At 44.8% G+C, this 20,196-nt stretch overlaps 1 protein-coding gene across 9 annotated transcripts in view; it reads left to right on the top strand.

Annotated features, from left to right (window-relative positions):
* PCSK5 (proprotein convertase subtilisin/kexin type 5) overlaps positions 1-20,196 on the top strand; it is a 452,241-nt gene that overhangs the window by 31,037 nt on the left and 401,008 nt on the right. For 8 of the 9 annotated variants that reach the window (XM_027041020.2, XM_027041019.2, XM_053205259.1 and 5 more), the window contains exon 2: positions 10,080-10,184. In XM_027041020.2, the coding sequence (XP_026896821.1) occupies positions 10,080-10,184 (105 nt within the window). Of the gene's footprint in view, positions 1-10,079; positions 10,185-20,196 lie in introns of those variants that run through there. The other variant, XM_053205261.1, reaches the window with a different exon arrangement.

Here is a 20,196-nt window from a genome sequence, read left to right as displayed (position 1 = left end):
CTGGCTCTAGCTTGTAGTACTTTCTTATTGCTCCTGTGACACATAGTCACAGACTCGTGACTTAACACAAATGCGTTATCTCACAGTCCTGACGACCAGAAGTCCTAACCTAGAGTGAAGGTGTCATCAGAGCCGCTTTCCTTCTGGAGAGTCTAGGGAAGACTCATTTCCAGCCTCTGGAGGCCCATCCGCGTTCCTTGGCTTGTGGCTCCTTCTTCCACCTTCCAAACCAGTGGCATAGCATCTTTGAAACCCTCTGTCTTCTTCTCTTTCTTTCTCTCCCCTCGCCCATCTCTGATCTGTGCTCCCGTCTCTCTCTTTGACCCTCTATTTCCACCATCACATCTTGTCTGACTTGGCTCCCTTCCTCTTATAAGGACGCCTGTGATTACATTGGACCCACCCTGATAACCCGGGACAATCTCCCCGTCTCAGAATGCTCTATCACAGCTGCTCAGTCTCTTTTGCCACATACGGTGACGTCTTCATAGGTTCTGGGAATTGGGATGCGCACATTTGGGCGAGGGACAGCCTTCAACCCATCACGTGCCTGCCTATCTTAGAACGTTGCACTGAAATCATACAGATGACTCATCTTTCCTTGAGCACCCTGATTGAAAAATATGCATATATATGGTAGTGCCTCCTCTCTGAATTCATGTGCCCTAACGCCATTTTCTGAAGAGCTCTCTGAAGAGCTCAGATGCTGAGCCTGAACTTGAAGGGATTTAGGAAGACATCACCAGGAGTCTCTGATTTTCGAAACTAAAGCCTAAGTTTTTGTAGCCTATGTAGCCTAACTAAAGCCTATGTTATTTTGTAGCACTCCGTGGCCAGTGCAATTGTATCGAAGATATATGGTGCCAGACAATACTGTTTAACTTAGAATGGCCCTTGAACTTCAGCCTGAAGGGTCTGCCTTAAAGATACTTTCTCACACGGAGATACTTAACCTAAGTTGCTTTTGCATCTGCTCGAAGTGGATAGAAATATCCCTAGGAAACATCCCCTTTGTGTACAGCTCTTAAGAGCACAGTCTTCTGGGTAATTGAGATCTCTGGGTAGCTATGGTTTTAAATTCATCCTCAGAAAAAACATCTTTTGGAGTTAAGAACAGATGCTGTGGAGTTAGGCTACTCGGGATCCCCCTGAACTTCACGCTTTGCCAGCTGTGTGGCCCTAGGCAAGCTCTTGAACTTTGTAGGCTTCTTCTTTCTCGAGTGTAACATGGAAATCACGGCACTTGCTTCCTACTGTTGGGTGACGAGGACCCAGTGCAGTAATGCCTGGGTTTGCACTCCATAAATATTAGCGGTTCATCAGGTTTCTGCATTTACTTACCTTCTTCTTTAATAGTCAATGAACTCAACAGCCTTGTTGTAAGTATCGCTTTTGTTCAGTGAGTCCGCGAGGTCATTGACTATGAAGGGACAAGGGAGGGAACTGAGAAATATAAAGGCAGACTTTGGCGAGTGGGAAATTCTCAATTCTCGGACACGTTTAACATGTGGGGACTTCCTTCATGCAACATTTAGTAAGCGTAAAGCATATGTTACATTATATGTTAATGTTCTGTCACAGAAGAGGTTAGAAAGAAATGAGCAAGAAACTTTCCCAAAGGTTTAGAGACATGCTCCCTCTGGCTTTGATTACCCCAAGGACAGGGGCCACTCCTTCATTCGACACATTTGTTGGATAAGCCTAGCACTGTTAAGAGGAGCTAAGGTGAATCTATCAGTGAAATAAAAAAAAAATTCCTGCCGTTATGGAGCTAATATTTCATTGGGGGAAGACCAATAACAAATGGGATAAATAAAAATAATGTACGTTAATGGTGTTAAATGTTACAGGGAAAAGTAAGAAAGGGGGGGCGGGCTATGCTGGAGGGCATGATGGCAGTTTTAAATCAGGTGGTTTGTGAAAGCCTCCCTCAAAAGAGGCATTTGGCCAAAGATCTGAAAGCAGAGAGGATGTGTGTCAGATTTAGAAGATTCCAGGCAAAGGAAAATGAAGTGCAGAGACCCTGAGGTTGGCGTGTTCTTGGTGACTTGGGGGAAAGCAGTCATGGCCACCTTCTCTTAGGTTCTACTTTAAATGTCACAGAGTCTGGAACACAGGAGGCAAATTATTGCAGAGGTTTTAATATTCTCGGGGAAGCACAAAAGAGGCACCGGAGAAAACATTTACATGAAGGAGAAGCAGTTTATCTAGTTGCTGTTTCTGTAACTGTAAATGGAATTCAGCACGTTGACGTTTCGGGCCTTTCCACGCGGAGCCTCGGAAAGGGGTTGGTTGGTCAGCAAGACCTGTGGGCTTTGCCACTTGGTTCTTCGCCGTCTCACCTGAGTGGGGGAGGAGATGTGGGCTGACAGGTGAATTCCAGCCCCAGGTAACTGGTTCTTAAGTTTTCTAGTCTGTAAGTCATCTCACAGATGGGAGAGAGTGCACCAGAAATCCGTAGAGGGAAATTTGTAACTTCTGAAATCAACGTCGTTGACGTATCGTTGACGTACCCCCCCTCCCCCAGTGCAGCCATTTTTGTAGGAGGTCGGATGAGTGTTGACAAATCTGTGTACCCCGTGATGTGCTGATAAATACTAAACAAGTGATTCTTCCAGAGGAAAAGAAGCCCCAATTTTGTAGTCTTTGCCAATTTTTCCTGATATGTTAATACTTCCGTCCTTGTTGATTTCAAGTCACAAGTGTGATGTCATTGAGCAGGGTGTTGGGGAGAGGTGAAATGGGATTGTAAGCCTATGACAAACTGGTTCCAGCTCACCTAAGCACCTACCACTGATGTCATTATCACCGTCCTGAAGATACAGAGTATTTCCAACCGTCCACATTTCTCCAGGTTTTCCCAGTCAGTCCCAGCTCCACGCCTAGGTGGTCGCTGACCTGTTTCCTGTCATCATAGTTTGACATAGTCCTAGGATTTCATACCAGTGGCATTCTGCAGGAAGCGTTCTTCTGCATCAGCATGAGGTTTGGAAACTCATCGACATTGTTGCATACATCAGTAGTTTGCTCCTTTTTATGGCTGGGCATTTCGCTATGGGGATATACCACAATTTATTTTCCATGTACCTGTTACCATTTACCTGTTGCATTGTTTCCAGCATGGGGCTATTCTTAAGAGAGTTGCTGTAAACATTCCTGTATCAGTTTTGTTTCAAAGTAGAATTTCATTTTTTTTTCTGGGTAAATACCCAGAAATGGAATGTCTGGTTCATGAGGAGGATGTGTATTTCGTGAGAAATTACCAAACGATTTTCCAAAGATATTGGACCGTTTTACACTCCCACTAGCTACGGGTGAGAGTTACAGTGTTCCACAATCTTAGAGCATGGTATTGTCTGTCCTTAACCTGTAGGCATTTGTGTGTGCGTACAGAACTATTATGATTTTAATTAGCGTTTGAGCATCTTTGTACATGCTCATTGGCTGTTTGCATATCTCCTTTTGTGCAATGTCTTTTCAAATTCTTGCCTGTTTAAAAAAATATGTAGAATGGGGGTCAGTTACCTTTCAAAAGGGAGTTCAGAATTTGGGGAAATCTGTAAATTAGAGAGGGCAGGAGGGAGAACAAGGCAGACAGCGTTCATGAAGGTGACCACAGGGTCCTTGACATGACTGCTTCGTGACCAGGGTGACCAGGTTTGATAGGGAGTTGTCTCAGGTTAAGCGCTGAAAAGTTCCATGTCCCTGGAAACAACTCAGTCCTGAGCATGGTTGTTCACCCTCTAGAACTGTGTATGAAATATTTGCAAACTGTATGCCTGGAGTATATAAAAAATGTGCACACTCTATGCCTGGAGTCATTAGACTGGAGAGGATCTTAGCTACAGCACAGGGGAGACTGTTGGTGGTGAATGAATTCAGAAAGGCTGCACAGCTGCTCAATGGGGTCAAAGTCATGATAAAATATGGGTCTTCTGGCTCCTAGCCCTCTGCTCAGAAGTCAATAGCTTACTTGTGACATAAGCATTTAGGGACACCTGGAAGGTTCTCTCTTGTTGGCAGAAAATAAAAAAACCCTCCAATCACCCTCCAATCATTGTCTGACGTTGTTTGTTTTTTAAAGTTATAAATATAACGGACTCATTTATTTGGCTTCAGTTTTGATTTTCTGATCAAATTCAGTTGTTCCTGGAAGAACTAAGACATTGAGTCTTATCAGCCATTTACACTTTAGTATAAAATGGTTTATTAAACTTTTCTAAGAGCAGTTTGGTTTGAGAGAGGGTCGCGTTAGGGAAATTCTGGATGCAAGGGTGAGAGGCTTCCACTAAAGAAGAAAAGGCACAAATGCTTGACAGAATTGGGAACAAAAGATGAAATTTATCAACTTAGTGTCAAATAGGGTTATGTTCCTAGGCCGGGAAGAGTGTGTGTATGTGACTGCACAGAAAAGGAGCTTGAGAGGGGCCAGAGGGAAGGAATTATTCTCCTTCCTTTTAGGTGGGATTAAGGAAAAGGTTGAGCTTTGGTGATTCTGCTCTTGATTTTATACTTCCTTATACACCTATGGTTTCTGATTTATTTATAAAATGCCCCTTTGTTAGTTATATATTGTTTCTTGTTTTAGCCCTTGTTGGTATTTCATGACAGATAAACACAGTCATCTTTTGTTTTACGTTACCCTGGAGGAGCTAGATGGAATGCCTGCTTATAGATAACATTACTGCTCTGTTTTCATACTCTGTCTTTCTTTTGAATAACTCCCAACATGTTATGACATTTTTCTTCTTAATGTTTATTAAATGCCCTCAGCATGCTCAGTGCTGTTGAAAGAATATAAAAGACACAATTCTTGCCAATAAGGGACATGCATATTAATAGAAAAGAGACACAAACATGCTTTTAAATCTATATATTTAGATTTTAAAATGTGTGTCCCTCTGAAAGGTGAAAGATTACTTTGTTCGAATGATGGAGAATGATTGAACTAATGCACACTGCTCGTCAGCCGTTGTCTTGCAAAAACAAAAACAGCATAGAGACGTCTCAGCCTGCATCACCTTCCGCACCATAACCTTGGCAGTTAAGGTGGCATGAAATTATTTCTGCTGAAACCAGCCTTAATTTGATGGTCCTGTTATACCAGAGATTTTTGAATCCGCTCTAGCTCTAACGTGTGCGACGTTAGCAGCTCAAGGCTTCCGATGTTCACGTCGTCAATCAGTAGTCTTTGCCGAGAACCTATTCTGTGTTGAGCCGTGTCCTGGGAGCTGGAAACAGAATAGTAAGCACCGTGGTTGTGTCTCCATCTCCTTGGAACGTACAGGCATAGAGTTGGGAGCACAGACAGATTAGATTAGATTAGATTAGATTAGAGCACAGCATTAGAACAGATAATTGTTCTAATCGAGGTATAACTACGGGCGTGTATTTTTGATTCTGGGAGCTGGTGGGAGCTTAGCTGGCCTGGGGGGTTGTTTCTAAAAAATTTTTTTTTCTTTAGTTATTTATCTTTAAGAGAGTGAGCCTGCACAGGGAGGGGCGGAGAGAGAGGAGGACAGAGGATCCCAGTGTGGGCCTCGAACCCACGAACCCCGAGATGATGGCCTGAGCCAACGTCGGACGCTCAACCAACTGAGCCACCCAGGCGCCCCTGGCCCGGGGGTTTTAAAGACTTTCTACCTGGGGTGACAGATGAAGGAGGAGAGGGAGGAGGCAGGGGGGCTCCTTGTCCGGCAGGTCAAGGGAGCAGCAGGTCTGACACAGGGAGCTGAAGAGGCCAGTGCAGCCTGAGTCCAGGGAACTGAGAGCCCGTGTGACCCATGCTGTGGCCAGAGAGCCGGGTTAGGCAGGCCCCGCAGGTCGGAGTAGGAGGATGGTCTTCGTTCACCGAGCACGGCGAAGCACGTAGAATAGTTCCGGGCAGAGCATAGATGTTACTATGATAGGATTACTCTGCTTTACTGTATAAACTATATTCTTCATTAGCGTTCAAGGTTTCTTTTCACAGCAGAGGGAAGCCCCTACAACACGTAGGCAGGTGTACTGACGTGTGGCATAGCCAAATTTGCCTTCTGGGGCGTTGCTCCGGCTGCTGTTGTAGAAAACAGAGTTGGGAGAGGAGATCTGGTGCACGTGGCTCTGAGAAGACCAGAAGCAGCTGTACTCCTCGAACAAGAGGTGGGAACAGACACAGTGAGTCATCCAGGGGCCTGTGGCTGACGGGTGCCCCATAGTCCGTGACTCAAGAGGAACGTGACTCGGAGGGGCTCTAAGTTGTACAAGAGTGTGTCAGGGGTTGGCTACGTTTTCAGAAGTTCTGATCTGTCCAGTTTTAAGAGTGAATAGGAAGCCTACGACGGGACCCACTGGTTCTACCTGGGAAGGCATCTCGGTAGAGACTATTAAGTAGCTTGCAGAACCGGTCGAGAAGGCCACGCGTTCAGAATTGTTCCCCCACAGCCACGTCACGGAATGGACCTTGGCAAGAGTTGCTGCTTCATCCTCAACAAAACGCCGAGGAACAGGGAGGCTTCCCGCTGCTGCCGCTGGAGGTCTCCTACGATCTCTTACCAGTTCGTCCGGAAAACGGGACGGGTGGCACGGATGCGCAGAAAGCTGGCGGCCAAGACGTCGAGACTCCTTCCACCCCTACGGCCACTCACGTAAATGCCTCTGAGCACGTGCCCCACGATGCCGTGGTCTGTCTTTGACTGGCAGAACCTTAGTCACGTCAGAACCCTAGCTGCACCGAGTCTAGCTTTTTAGCTCCACAGTGTAGGAGAACTCACCGGAAGGATGGGGGGGGTGAGCCCACATCCAGGATGCACCCTACTACCTGGGTTCACCCCGATGCATGACATCGAACAGGGATTTGCGTTTTCCCACCTCACCGTGCTAGCTGTATATACGTGGGCAGAGCTTCGATGACCTCCTTCATCCAATTAGAGGGATGAGATTTATTTCCCAGGGTTCCTGGGGAGCATTAAGTTAAATATGACAACATGTACAAGAGCGGTCAGCTGCCTGGTGCATGGTGCATGGTGGGCATTCCATAAATGAGACATCAGTCAGTCCCCGGACACCATTGCACCACTGTCCTGAGGAAACAGAAGCCCTGAAAGGTGGAGACAAAATAGAGCTTACCGCCCAAGAGATTCAATGGCCCGCATAAACGCGGCTCTTGTACCGGGCACACAGACTTTGGGGAGCACATTCGTCCCCGGAAAAGAAGGTGGGATTTGAGTATGTGCCCTTTAATGTATTTGTGTGATTTCTTTCATTTTTAAATCGTTTTTGTTCATTAAAAAATAACGCATACACATAAACGGTGAGAATAAGAAAGGCCCTCTTTGCAGTCCGAGTGTTCTTCCTGAAACATCCTCTACTCATAAGCATATACGTAATTCAGATTCCTTCTTTGGTCTCCTACAAAAATTGGGTCCTGTGGTCTCCCTCCCTTCTTTCTTTCTTTCCTTCCTTCCTTCCTTCCATTCCTCTTTCTCCCTCCCTCCCTCTCTCCCTCCCTTTACTACCTTCGACCTATGGATTATAGCTCGTTGTTGAGTTGTGTTGTTCTGCTTTACAAACTTTGCTCTAACCTCCATTCTCAGACATAAGTGGCCGTATCTGTCCAATAAATTTTAGAAGTGGAAAGCCTGGGCCAAAGGTTAGGTACAGCTTATAATTTATGGATAGCACCAAATGACTCTCCAAACAGTTGTCTCGGGGCTAGCTCTTGACCAATCCTACGCAAGCCGCATTTGTGCCTACGTCCTCGCCGAGAGTGTATCATCAGACCTTTTGACTTTTGCCAATTACGTAAGGGAATTTAAGAGGTGATACTAGGGTAGACCAAGAGGAATTCTGACCAAGGGATAGAGGCAAGGGATTAATTACAGGATAGGAGGTGAGAGAACGTAGGACTTATATTTAAGTTGAAAGGGAGAGTGGTAATGTGACGCTGTGTGTCAGGCAGTGGCTTGACCAGGCAGTGCTTGTGTGACTACATTCAGTCCTCATAACCACATTCACCCATAAACATTTTTTTTACCCCCCGTCTGACTCCGGTATGTGTCCACTATGCCACCTGTGTCCTTATTTTACAGTTGAGGAATGAAGGCTCCAAAACGGTTAAGTGACGTATCTAATATCCCAGAGCAAGCGAAGCGAGGACAAGGGTTCTGTTTTCCAGCTTCGTACACCTTACAGAAGCCCGGGATTCCAGTCTTTACCAACGAGGCCATAATGGATCTGAATATGTTTTCAGGGTATATTTCATCCATATTTGAGTTTACTAGTTAAATTGAGTTCAGTTATTTCCTATAATCAAAACGTTTCCATTATAGTTGCATGGCCGTGATCTGGAACTCACTGACCCTTTTCACACTGGCGATAAGCTCTGTGTAACGTTCTTCCTCAAAGATTTTCTGTTCCTTTCCTCAAGAACTACTGTGTTTACCCAAGGAGCACTCTTGACAAAAGCTACATGAGATGAAAGCTCTAAGCTTCTTGGGATTTTAAGATTTTCTTATAAAGGATTACACAGCCCATTGTGAATTCTGCCCTTAGTCCTCAGGAATCTTAAGATTGGCTCGTAAATCCCTCCTTGAAACACTCTTGGAGACTGAGGCTGGCATCTGGGCCCTCCCCCTCATTGTTCGCTGCTGCTTCAGACAGAGTCCACGATCTTTTCTGGGTACATCTGGGCAGTTTCCCCGTGAGTTAAAAATGTGTGACTTCAAATTGTCAAATCTAATAATGATTAGAGACCTTAAGTTAGAGCATGAAGTCCCAGTGAAGGCATGACTCTTAAATGGTGCAGTAGTTGGGTTGATCATCCCTACTAGAGGGGTGTGGTGGATAATTGAAAATGTGATGGAAAGAAGAAAATTAAAAAAAAATAAACCTTTTATCTGGAAAAATAAAGCTGGACCAATGACTTTTTTTTTTTAATTAAGAAAGCCCAACTTTTGAATTGTCCCAGTTGGAAAATATCTTGTTGATGGTCATTCTTTTAGGGCAGAGCCATGGTCTTCTGGAGAAATAGACATTGGATGTAATTACCCAAAGGGGGGAAAAAAAAGGTGGGGAGGGGGTCAGTGTCAAAGAATGGAATTGGAGAGCTGCGGTGGTCTTAGAAATTAACTAGTCCAACCTCAAGTTTTGTAAGAATGGAAATGGAAACATAGCGAGTACATGGGATTGAGCCAAGAAACCACTTCTGAGCTGCGTCAGCCGGAATGAGAGCCAAACTCTTCTGTCTTCGTTTGGCGTATTGTTCAATTTCCATGTATGTGATCCGTATCTTATAATCTGCTGAGGGACTATGACTGCCTGGGATTTTGTTTGTTTGCCTCAAGTGGACAGTGACTCGTTTTCAAGAGCTATCCTGAACAGACCTAACTTTTTAACTAAACAAAGGGTACACAAACGGGAAGATGAATTTGTTAAAGAAGGGACGCAGATAACATGGACCAAACTGTTTTTTTGCACGGGATGCTTAGTCGATAGGTAGGGTCTGTGATCTTTGTCTTGTTTTAGAAACTGCCATCCGACTTTGAGCTTTGCAGTAAATGAATAACCGCTATGTATTTATACTGTCTACTTAAGTCGGGAAACAAACCAAGTGGTGTTTTCTCTGTGAATGACCAACTGCTCAGGACTTGTTTCAAATTGATGATATAAATAATCTAACAAGGTCCCTCATTGTACATTTCTCGCAGCAAACAGAACGCAATGTGTTTTTATAACCAGATAGCTATTTGATTTTTTTTTTCTCTTTCCCACATTTGGATATAAATGGATATAGAATTACTTAAAATGCTGCATATAAATTAAACATTAAAAGGGAGATACAGAGAGGCTAAGCTGCCCCCATTATAATCTTTAGTTCCGCAGTCCCTGCCTCAAGGACACTCCATTTCATATCACATGTCCTTCTTTTGAAAAGTGATCACCAAGGTTCAAGTAACATTTAAGCATAGCAGACAACTGCATAATTTATGGGCCTTTTTTCTTTTTTGTTTTGTGTTCTTGTTGTAATGAAAAACAGGAAAACAGCAGACTCCCTTGAACTCCATTAACTCCTTTTTGTTCTTCCCCTCGTGTCTTTGCAGATCGGAGCCCTGAAGGACTACTACCATTTCTATCATAGCAGGACGATTAAAAGGTCAGTTCTCTCGAGCAGAGGAACCCACAGTTTCATTTCAATGGAACCAAAGGTAAGAAGAACCAGTTGGGTGGGGACCAAGAGGCAAAGCTTCTGCATTTTTCATTGGTAATATCACACTGGGAACTGATGACCAGCGTGAAGGTTCAAATTTCAAGAGCTGCCCTACTGTCCTTTGGTCCGCTGTCTTGGCTTCCTCTTCAGACAAACATAGACGATGGCTTGATTTGCCCCGGAATATGCCGTTGCCGTAAAACACTGGTACAACAGCCGAGGGGGATCATAAGGATGGGTCGTCCCGGAGGAGGGAGGAGTGTGGTGGGAGGAGATACTGATCGATTCAGAAGTATTGAAAGAATAAAAATTCCACACCATCGTAACAGGTCGCACATAGATCTGGGGTCCTATCCGGACTCCATAGCGGGGTCTCTAACAGAATCCGTAGGTCAGGCCTCAGGTCGCCATGGATCCTCACAATTTCAGCTGGCATGGATAGAGCCGTGCCATTGGCCACCCCGTGTCTGGGACAGGAAGGACACTGAACATGGAAGGGATAGAAGCCGGCTCCTGCCCTTGAGGGAGGGCACGTCAGGTGTCTTTCTTGTGCGTTGTCTTTAGCCTATGCCCTTTTGGGTTATACAGACAACATACCCCTTGCAAGTACGTAGAAGGAGGTGTGATACGTCCACGTTTTCCCACTCCATTCTAGAGAGGTGGGATGGTTCTGCACTGGGAGGTAGGAAGCTGAAGGATGTTAGGAACAAAGTAGTCACTGGCCGCTGAAACTCAGGGTGCGTTACATACCCATCCTTATTAAGTTACAGAAAGGCCTTGACTCTGAGAGGGAGCTACTTGGCCCCCCAGACGTGGCAGGCGAAAAGCAGAGGAGAGAGCAGCTGTACCAGCCTGCCCTGGGTCCTCTGTGGGCTCACTGGTGACTTTGTATTGATTAGGAAGGTTTCCTTCCCCCATTATGTTTTGCCACATGAGCTCATTTTCAAATAAATTGGCGAACAAGTCCCTACACGTGAGCAGTAGCAGGTCTTGCCTAGTGATTCTGCGAAAATTGTATCCCTTATTAGAGCAAGAAGTCCTTATTTGAATGAATATGCAAATCGTGTTTGCCACTGGAAGTCCTGCCCTCTGCCAGGTGCCATGGTTCGCCTTGTTTAATTTGTTTCTGGAATAGTATCACCCGGCGTCCGTGATCATGAAATTGCATCTCGGTGATTCGAGGAAGCACATTTCTTGTAGGTCCCAATTTTCTGTAACCCAGTTTTGGGTTATAGGAACAGCTCCTAAGACTTGCAGTCCGGTGGCCTGAGGATTGTAAATTTTTTTGCCCCCCCCCCCCCCCCCTTCATCTCTACTCAGAATTGAACGTCTCTGGAAAAGCAGTCTGTCGGGACGTTCTTGAATTAGCTAAATTTTTGAAGCAGAGTCACGTTTTTCATCTGTTAACCAACTTTCTTGAAGCTTTCTTGAACTTCAGTAATGAAAATGATTCCAGTTTCGTAGCTCATGTGTGTAGTCAGTGTGAATTTGAGAAACCAAATACGAGTTGGGTTGGGAGGTAAGAACAGAATGTAATGAGGCATTGTGTTCATAATGAAGGATTTACTGAATGTGGAGTTGTTTCAGACTCTAGTGTTATCTTGGGAAATCTTGGTCTTCCTTTCCTCTTATCTCAGTGCATCGGATAGCTTACGCGGGATCCGATAGAGACCTTGGATGCTGGCCCACATCACACCCGGAATGTATGCCCTTCTTCACTGAGACCAAAGGGGTAGGGCCATTTCAGGCCAGCTCTTGGGGACGTGCTCAATTCCCCTTCCTCCTCAATAAAAAGAACACCCTTTGGGAGAACCATACCTAATTCTTTATTCTGACGCCTCCTGCCCTCGTTCCCACCCAGCTGTTTATACGAGAGGCCGCAATCCTACCAACTGGACCTGTGGGGTACCTCAAATTGGGGGCTGTCTACAGTTTCTTGCAGATATTTCTTACAGCGCATTCATTCATTCATTGGCCATTTCTTGAGCCTCTAGTATATGGCAGGCCCTGGGTCAGGCTCTGGGGATTTGGAGATGGAGCTGTGCCCTAAGAGAACTCACCACAGGCCTCCACAGTCGCCTTCAGGGAAACTCAGCACATTACGGTGCTGCTCAGTGTGGGGGATGGGGGAACAGGTGTGAGGGACGTGTGCTACGTTATTTCTCCTGTTCCAGCTCCCTCCTTGAAGAGCTCAGGCCAACATGGGTCATTATTATTATTATTATTGTTTTAAAGTTTATTTATTTTGAGACAGAGCGAGCATGAGCAGGGGAGGGGCAGAGAGAGAGAGAGAGGGAGAGAGAATCCCAAGCAGGCTCCGTGCTGACAGCACGGAGCCCGACCGACGCAGGGCTCAGTCCCATGAACCGTGAGATCATGACCTGAGCTGAAATCACGAGTGGGATGCTTAACCAACTGGGCCACCCAGAGGCCCCTCATTATTACTATTTTGTAATGCTGAAAAACTTTTTACTTAGAGCAGTTGCAAAAACGTTGTGCAGAATCCCTATCTCAGCTGCCCACATCCCCCAAATGTTGTTTACGTTTTACATTTTACCATTTGATCGTATTCTCTCTCTCTTTTCTGTCCACACCCACATCCCGCACCGCCCCCCCCCCCCGCCCACACGTGTAGGTGTGTGTCCGTAGCTGCGTATAGAAGTGTTTTTCTGAAAATTTGGGAACAGATTACACACACGAGGCACCTTTCGCTCTACACACTTCACTGTGTATTGACGAAAACCAAAGACGTTCGGCTACTATAACCGGAAGTACAAACGGTTCACGTTCTGGCCAAACTCCGGACATTAGCAGTCATTTAATGTTATTATCCAATCTAGCGATTTCGTACAAGCTTTGCCAGTTGTCTCTGTTCTGAGCCAAGAATACGTGTGGTTGTGTTTTTCCCACGCCCTCTTTGTATACCGTGTCAGACTTTATTTTTTCTTCCTCCTTCAACTGCTAGCGCTTTTTTTGCAAATTACGGGCTGGTTATTTTGTGGAACATCTGATGTCATGATTAGTTCAGGTTTAGCAAGAGCACCGGAAAAGTGCCGGGCTCTTCTCAGAGCATCACATCGGGATGTGCATGATGTTGATTGGTTTCATTACTCATGACTTTGACTTTGGTGACTTGGTGGTGACACGTGTAGTGTCTGCCTGTTTTCTCTACTTTATTTTTATTTTATTTTACTTTATTTTATTTTATTTTATATTTTATTTTATTTTATTTTACTTTATTTTTTTTATCATTGTTTTAAGCTTCTGAGCTTTGGGGTAGCTTCTTTTTTTTTAATGTTTATTTATTTTTGAGAGAGAGAGGTAGGGGGAGGGGCAGAGAGAGAGACACACACAACATCTGACGTAGGCTCCAGGCCCTGAGCTGTCAGCACAGAGCCGGACGTAGGGCTTGAACCCATGAACCATGAGATCATGACCTGAGCTGAAGTTGGATGCTTACCCTCCTGAGCCCCCAGTCTTCTCTACTTTAAAATGACTCATTTCCCCTTTCTGATGAATAAGTGTTTTGTGCGGAGATCCTTTGAGACCGTGTCACCGTGTGCTGGCTAACTTTATGTGGCCAACTCACAGCCGATCTCATTGGGAGTATAAACCTAGTGTCCACGGGACTTCCTTTCTTAGGAAGGTCTTCTTTTCTTTGCCGTTGGGTGTGTGTATGGTGGACGGTTTGGGTGCTAGAGTGGAGGCACATGTGTGATTCGGGTGATGGGGCCATGTCAATGGCTTGGGAAACATTGGCAATGCGTCATTTCTGATTGCCGTTATCTTCAGAGAGAGAAACTGAACCAGTGAGTTGCAGGAAATACACACAGTAAACACATCCTGGCTTTTGCTTCCTGTAGTAAATTGCACGGTTTCCCCCCCCCCCCCTCTGCTTTTGTTTTTATTTAGAGGGCTCTAAAGAAGGAAATGCAAAAATGGTGACACTATAAGAAGGATCTTCCTGGTGCTAAGAAAACGCTGTGGTCAGTTGGGGTGCATGAGCCCAGGGAACAAGAATAGCCTGGTTTCCATGTGTTAACATTATGTTATGATAAGCTTTTTAAATGACAGCGATTCACAGACTTCTAAGACAGCATCCCTAGTACGGTAATGACAGTCTTGCAGAGAGTGTTGGTACATTATTACAGCAGTTGGATCGCTGACTCTTACGACACTCTTATCCGTGTCTTTCTTTTTGACTGGCCAGCTTTTTTCTCCAAAAGACCTCAGCTAAATTTCAGGAACGACGGTTTTGAGTTAACATTCTCCGAAGCCTCTTATTAATCTGTTTAGAAATCTTTGCCAGCCCTCTGGCATTTGGTCAGGGAGGCTGTCGTCTGTAGAGAGCTTCAGAATGGAAGTTCTTCATAGCTTTTGTGTTGCCCATGCAGACACGGGCAGGGGCGGAGGCAGGATTTTTTTTTTTTTTTTTCATTCTCCTCCTTCTTACCCAGAACAGAAAAACCAGAATCCTAAATTTCCTATTACGGTAGGAGTTTAAACATAAAAAATAAAATAAAATAAAATAATTTTTCAAAAAAGAACAAGCTGCCATTAAGCCAGGTCTCCGTGTGTTATCCATGTGTAATAGGCAAGCACAGGTTATTTTGCCCATTAGATTTTATCTTGAAAGTTCTGGCCTTTCAACCTCTTATCTTTTACTGAGTTCAAGTCTGTTTACAGGTCAGTTTTTATCCAGATCTAGGATAGAATCACCTTCTTTAAAAAAAGAATTTTTTTTAATATTTTTTTTTTTTTTGAGAGGGCGGGTTGGGGGAGGGGCAGAGAGAGAGGGAGACACAGAATCCGAAGCATCCAGGCCCTGAGCTGTCAGCACAGAGCCCGACGCAGGGCTTGAACTCACAAACCCTGAGATCATGACCTGAGCCGAAGTCAGATACTTAACTGACTGAGCCACCCAGGGATCCCTAAGGTCACCTTCTGCTATGGGGTAAGGGATAGGCACCTCTCCTGTCTGGTTTCTTCCTAAAGTTCAAGTTTGTCAAACTGCCCGATCACGTGGATGTGTACGACTGTGTATCTCATTATAAAAAAAACCTATTCGTATAATATTATTTACTGCAGAATCGTAGGACCTTTAGATTTAGACTTCTCTCTTTCCTACAATGCTGGCATACCTTCCAGTGTCGTCCTAAGAGGGAGTTTTTCAGACCTGTTAAGTAGGCCCAGTGACAGAGTTCAGTATTGGATAAAGGAAACATTTCTATAATGGAAGAGATTTAACTTGTTGAGTTATAATCTGCTTGCTTGTAACTTCTACCCATACTTTTGCCTTCCAGACTTCTACATAACAGCTCTTTAAATATCTGAAGCCCCTTACTTATTCTCTGGAAGCAGTAATTGTCCCTCTGTAAATGTGGGCCAGAATTAAGTGCAAGCCTTTAGCTCACAAAGCTATTGCCCATTCATTACATTTATACATAAGCCATTTCCTCCGAAGAGAATTTTCAGGCTGAGTGTTCAAGCATCGTACAACGACAATAAAGGGGTAGAGAGAAAGGAAGGAGGAGAGAAATGAGGTGCTTGGATGTGGTTAGCAAGATCAGAAGGAAATCAGACCTGGGAAAGAAGACAGGTAAGTTCAGGTTCCTTCCTGACCCAAGTCGGTACCTCCTGTGCCCAGGATTTGATTTTCAGATGACTAGCGTTTTTCCTCTTTTTGCCTCAAGACAGAAAGACGTGTGATCATGTGACGGGGTAAGTGTCCTGAAGTGTTCCTGAAGGGCTGTACAAATCCATGTCGTATCAGTCAAGCCCCGTTTCCCCATGGATTCACCTTGTCGCTTTGGAATATTTTGCCTCCGCTTCTGATTGATCTCTGATTGGTCCAGGCAGACAACTAGCACATTAGTTACCTCTTTTTCGTAGCTCTGAGACAGACTAGTTCTAAACTGTTCGCATGCATCCGATCACTAGCAGAGCCTTGGAAGTGAAGAAACCTTGTTTGGGGAGAGATACATGCTCAGAAGCGTCTGAACTCAATCTTCCCGGACTCCCAGCCATGAACCGCAGCTCCGCCTTTTTCCTAATAAGACTGCACTTGGCCTGACGCGGCTGCGGAATTGGCTTCACCTGAGTTCAGGTGCTTCCTGTTCAGGCCTCGCTCCATTTCCTCTCGCCCCACCTGCCCTCATTCCAGCCGCTCCTGTGAACTGTTTTTCTTTGGCAGGTTAATTTTCTGCTCTTTGCCTTTAGACGTGATAATAGCTTAATGGTTTGACTTTCTTTCGTGAAGTGCCGGTTTCTAATTGAACATTCCTGGGCTGGTGCCCATCCAGCCGTGTGCGATGATCCTGGGTGCGTTGAGGTGGGATGACAGTGGCCGTGTTCTCTCGGGCAGGCACCCGAGGCCTTGTGTTCTTAGCAGCTGTCATCACTGTGACGGTCACGCATATGCCTCTCAGCGTGTCATCGGTGAGCGACAGTTACCGAGTGTTCCGAGAATGAGTGCTTCTGGAAGCAGCATGGGCTTGCATCCGATGATGTGTAGGGAGGACGTGGACGTGGCAGTCAAGGGGCATACTGGGGGCTCTCTTCTTCCAGACTGCCTTCTTTGCCACCTTTCCAGCTGCAAAGTGCAGCCATTATAGTCAAGTCCTGTCTCGTTTTGGGTAGTGTTTCCGTGTCTTTGAAAAACCCCTCTAGAACACATATACGCTTGGCAAAAGCCTTTCGGCCGCGAGTTTCCAACCTTTGGCACATTTATGGTGGCAGGATGGCTGGGAGTATGGGGAGGACGGAAGGAGGCATGTATAGATTCGGCTGTGTTCTCCACCGCCCCTTCTTTACGGTCTTGTTGCCAGGTCTACCAGATGTCTGGATGGTCAGAGACCAGAGAGTCAGATTGTACGCTGCTGGGTTATTTGGTGGGAAGGTTTGGGTCGCGACCCAGATCCCTCATAGGCAGGAGTGAATTTAAAAAAACAAAAATAAAATTCTCAGCTACTTTGGAAAGGTTGCCAAGTCTTTATTAGAGAGCCCTTGGCAGTCCTTCATTTTGAAAGGTTATAAACTCACATACCTACACTGGGAGTGCAGATCAGAAGAATGAGTGAGATGGGCCAGATATAAGATAATTGGGCAACCAGAGAACCCCTGCTGTGTGTAAGGGAGCCGTTCCACAGAACCCGGGAGTAACGTTTCCCGATTTCACATGTTGGCAAATAATTGGAAAGCTTAAAAATATTTGTGCGGACCGAAGAAAACGCAGCCGAGAGGCATCCCAGTGTGTGACCCCTTGAGGGGGCTGTGTCGGGAGAAAGGGAGGAAGGCACGAAAGACGGGTTTCAATGCTTTCCGCAACTTTGCTGGGGTCTTACCCTCACCTGAACGCCAGCCTTTGTGCTGGTTGGTCGTGCTCCGCTGAGCGGCTCAAAGGTGATTTTTCTCTGTGTCTCAGTCTCCAAATTGAAATACGAGTGTCTTTCGGGCACAGAGAAGAGGCTCAGGTCGCTTAAGTTCTGAAGCAAAGGCTGCCGAGGACAGGACGGAGCACGCATGCCAACTTCACTTGTGCCCACTTTTCCACTGACACCTGTCACTGCACTGGGGGAAGAGCCTTAACGGGAAATGAAGGTTGAAGGAAACAGGACAAGTCAAAGAAAAGAACAAATGGCCAAAAAAGTGATGGCCATGTGAAAATAGAAAGAGAAATTTGATGGGGAAAGGTAGGGTCGATACGGATTTCGCATGTCACTTCAGCCACTTGAAGGAAGGATACAAAATGTAAAAATCTTTATTATTTTCTTAGTTTGGGTAGTATTTCTAAGGTATCAGATTCTAAAAAAGTAGGTGCTTGATCTAGAAAATGTTGGGTGATGACAACATTGTAAATTTCTAGATAGGTCTTGTCCCCATTTGGGTCACTATATAACAGCACACCATAGTCTGGGTGTCTTATAAACAATAGAAATTTATTTCTTATAGTCCTGGAGGCTGGGAAGTCCAATGTCAACATGTTAGTAGATTCAGTGTCTGGTGAGAGCTCACTTTTTAGTTCATAGACAGCTGTCCTCCTATTGGGCCCTCACATGGCAAAAGGGGGCAAGGGAGATCTCTGGGGTCTCCTTTATAAGGACCCTAATGGCATTTATGTGGGCTCCACCCTTGTGACCTAATCATCTCCCAAAGGCCCCATTTCCTAATAGCATCCCATTGGATGTCAGAGGCTTCAGTGTATGAATTTGGGGGGGGGGGGAGGACACAAACGTTTAGTCTATAACAGGTCTTAAGAAGGGAATTTTTGGGGCCCCAGGGCAAGTCGGGATGAAATAAGTAAGCAAACCTAAGGGGTAAGTGAAAACAGCAAACAACAAACAAAAGCCAGCCAACGACAAGGAAACCCAAAGCCATTTTAATTGTCTGGCTTTGAAAAGCAATCATACTGATCCCTGTATTTATTTTAATGAATGCAAGAGTAAATAAGGAATCTAATTAGAACATCACCCTTGAAAAGGCCTGATTTGTTAAGAAGTGCTTGTGAATTTTGTGTTTCTACCAAACAGAAATCAATTCTTGGAACATAAAAGGAGGCAATATGATGCAACGGAAAGAATCTTTGAGTTTTGGTTTTAGCTTTGATCTCTGTAGGGTGATCTCTTAACTCCTATGTCCAGATCTCCCCTCCATGTGAAGACTCACCATTGTTCATGCTGGTACTTTGAGAAGTATACAGTATACCATGGTATAATGAATTGTACACGTAGGAAAAGATCAAAAGCATAGGTTAAACCCTTGCAACAAAGCAGTGAGTAGCTAATAAAATGGTGTTACAAATCTAGACATACTGATGAGGAAAGTTCTTCGGAATAATACATAAAGTTAAAAAAGCAGTGTAAAAAGAAAGAGAACATGTGTTCCCGTTTATGTTTAATGTTCAAACACAAAGAAAGGACCTATGTGTATATGTATATAGTTCCACACACACAGGGTAGTTTGGGAAGGATACACAAACACATAAAAAATGACTCTGATTAGTTGCCTTCCATACCATACGATTTTTAAAAAAACTATCCATAGTGCAACAGCTTTTGTTGATATCAACAATGCTTTGCTATTTCGAATCCTGTGGGCCCATCTCTGATCTCATCTGACTCTACCTTTCACTTGACACAGTGGTCAGTCATTTATTTGCTTCTCTGGAAAAATGGCTCTCAGTGGTTTGAGACCATATTCTCTCAGTTTTTTCTTGCCTCTCGTGCACCTTCTGTCTTTGTCATCGATGACACCCGCTCCAGCTCACCTGTGTATTTTGGAGAGCCCAGGGCTCACCTTTATGCTGGTGTCCTTGCTTCAAATTTATATCTCCTTCTCTCATTTACCTGACATCTCCAACTGGATGTCTAGGAAGTATCCAAAACTTAGTATGACACATATGATACTTTTAATTCCTGTGTGTCACCATTGCCCTCAACTCTTTCTTTCCTAATAAATGGCGCCATGATTTATCCAGTTGCTCAAGCCAAAAATGGAGCAGTCTGCAAACCTGTGGACTTTCCTCTCATGTACCACCACCAGTCTGGTTAATTCCACCATCATCTTTGACCTGGACCACGGCAATTGGATTTTCATTCTTACTGTTCTCCACAGTCATTCTCCACCAGAAGTATGTTTCTTAGGATACACGTAGATCAAATATTTCAATGACTTTCCGTTGGCTTTGGAATAAAATCCAGTTTTTTCTTAATGGTCTTCAAAGGCTATCATGATCTGGTCTCTTCCTACCTCCCTGACCTAGTTTTTGAAATGCCTCCTTTTTACTTATCACAGTTGGCGACGTCGGCCTACCTCTCAAAACTCTAAACTCTTACTTTTTCCCTTTGCCTGGGACGTACTTCCTTTGGTCTTTGTGTGATGGATATCTTCTCATCTTTGACATACCAAAGCAAAGGTCACCTCCTTTGAGGGACCTTCCCCAGTCCCCCTTGCTAAAGTAGACTCTTAATCTTCTCTTCCCAGCTACTGACTGGCCTTAACGTGTTACTTGC

Source organism: Acinonyx jubatus, chromosome D4 (genome assembly GCF_027475565.1).
Source record: "Acinonyx jubatus isolate Ajub_Pintada_27869175 chromosome D4, VMU_Ajub_asm_v1.0, whole genome shotgun sequence".
Taxonomy (NCBI): Eukaryota; Metazoa; Chordata; class Mammalia; order Carnivora; family Felidae; genus Acinonyx; species Acinonyx jubatus.
The sequence above is the reverse complement of the archived record's forward strand: the minus strand, read 5'-3'. Positions and strand labels throughout refer to the sequence as shown.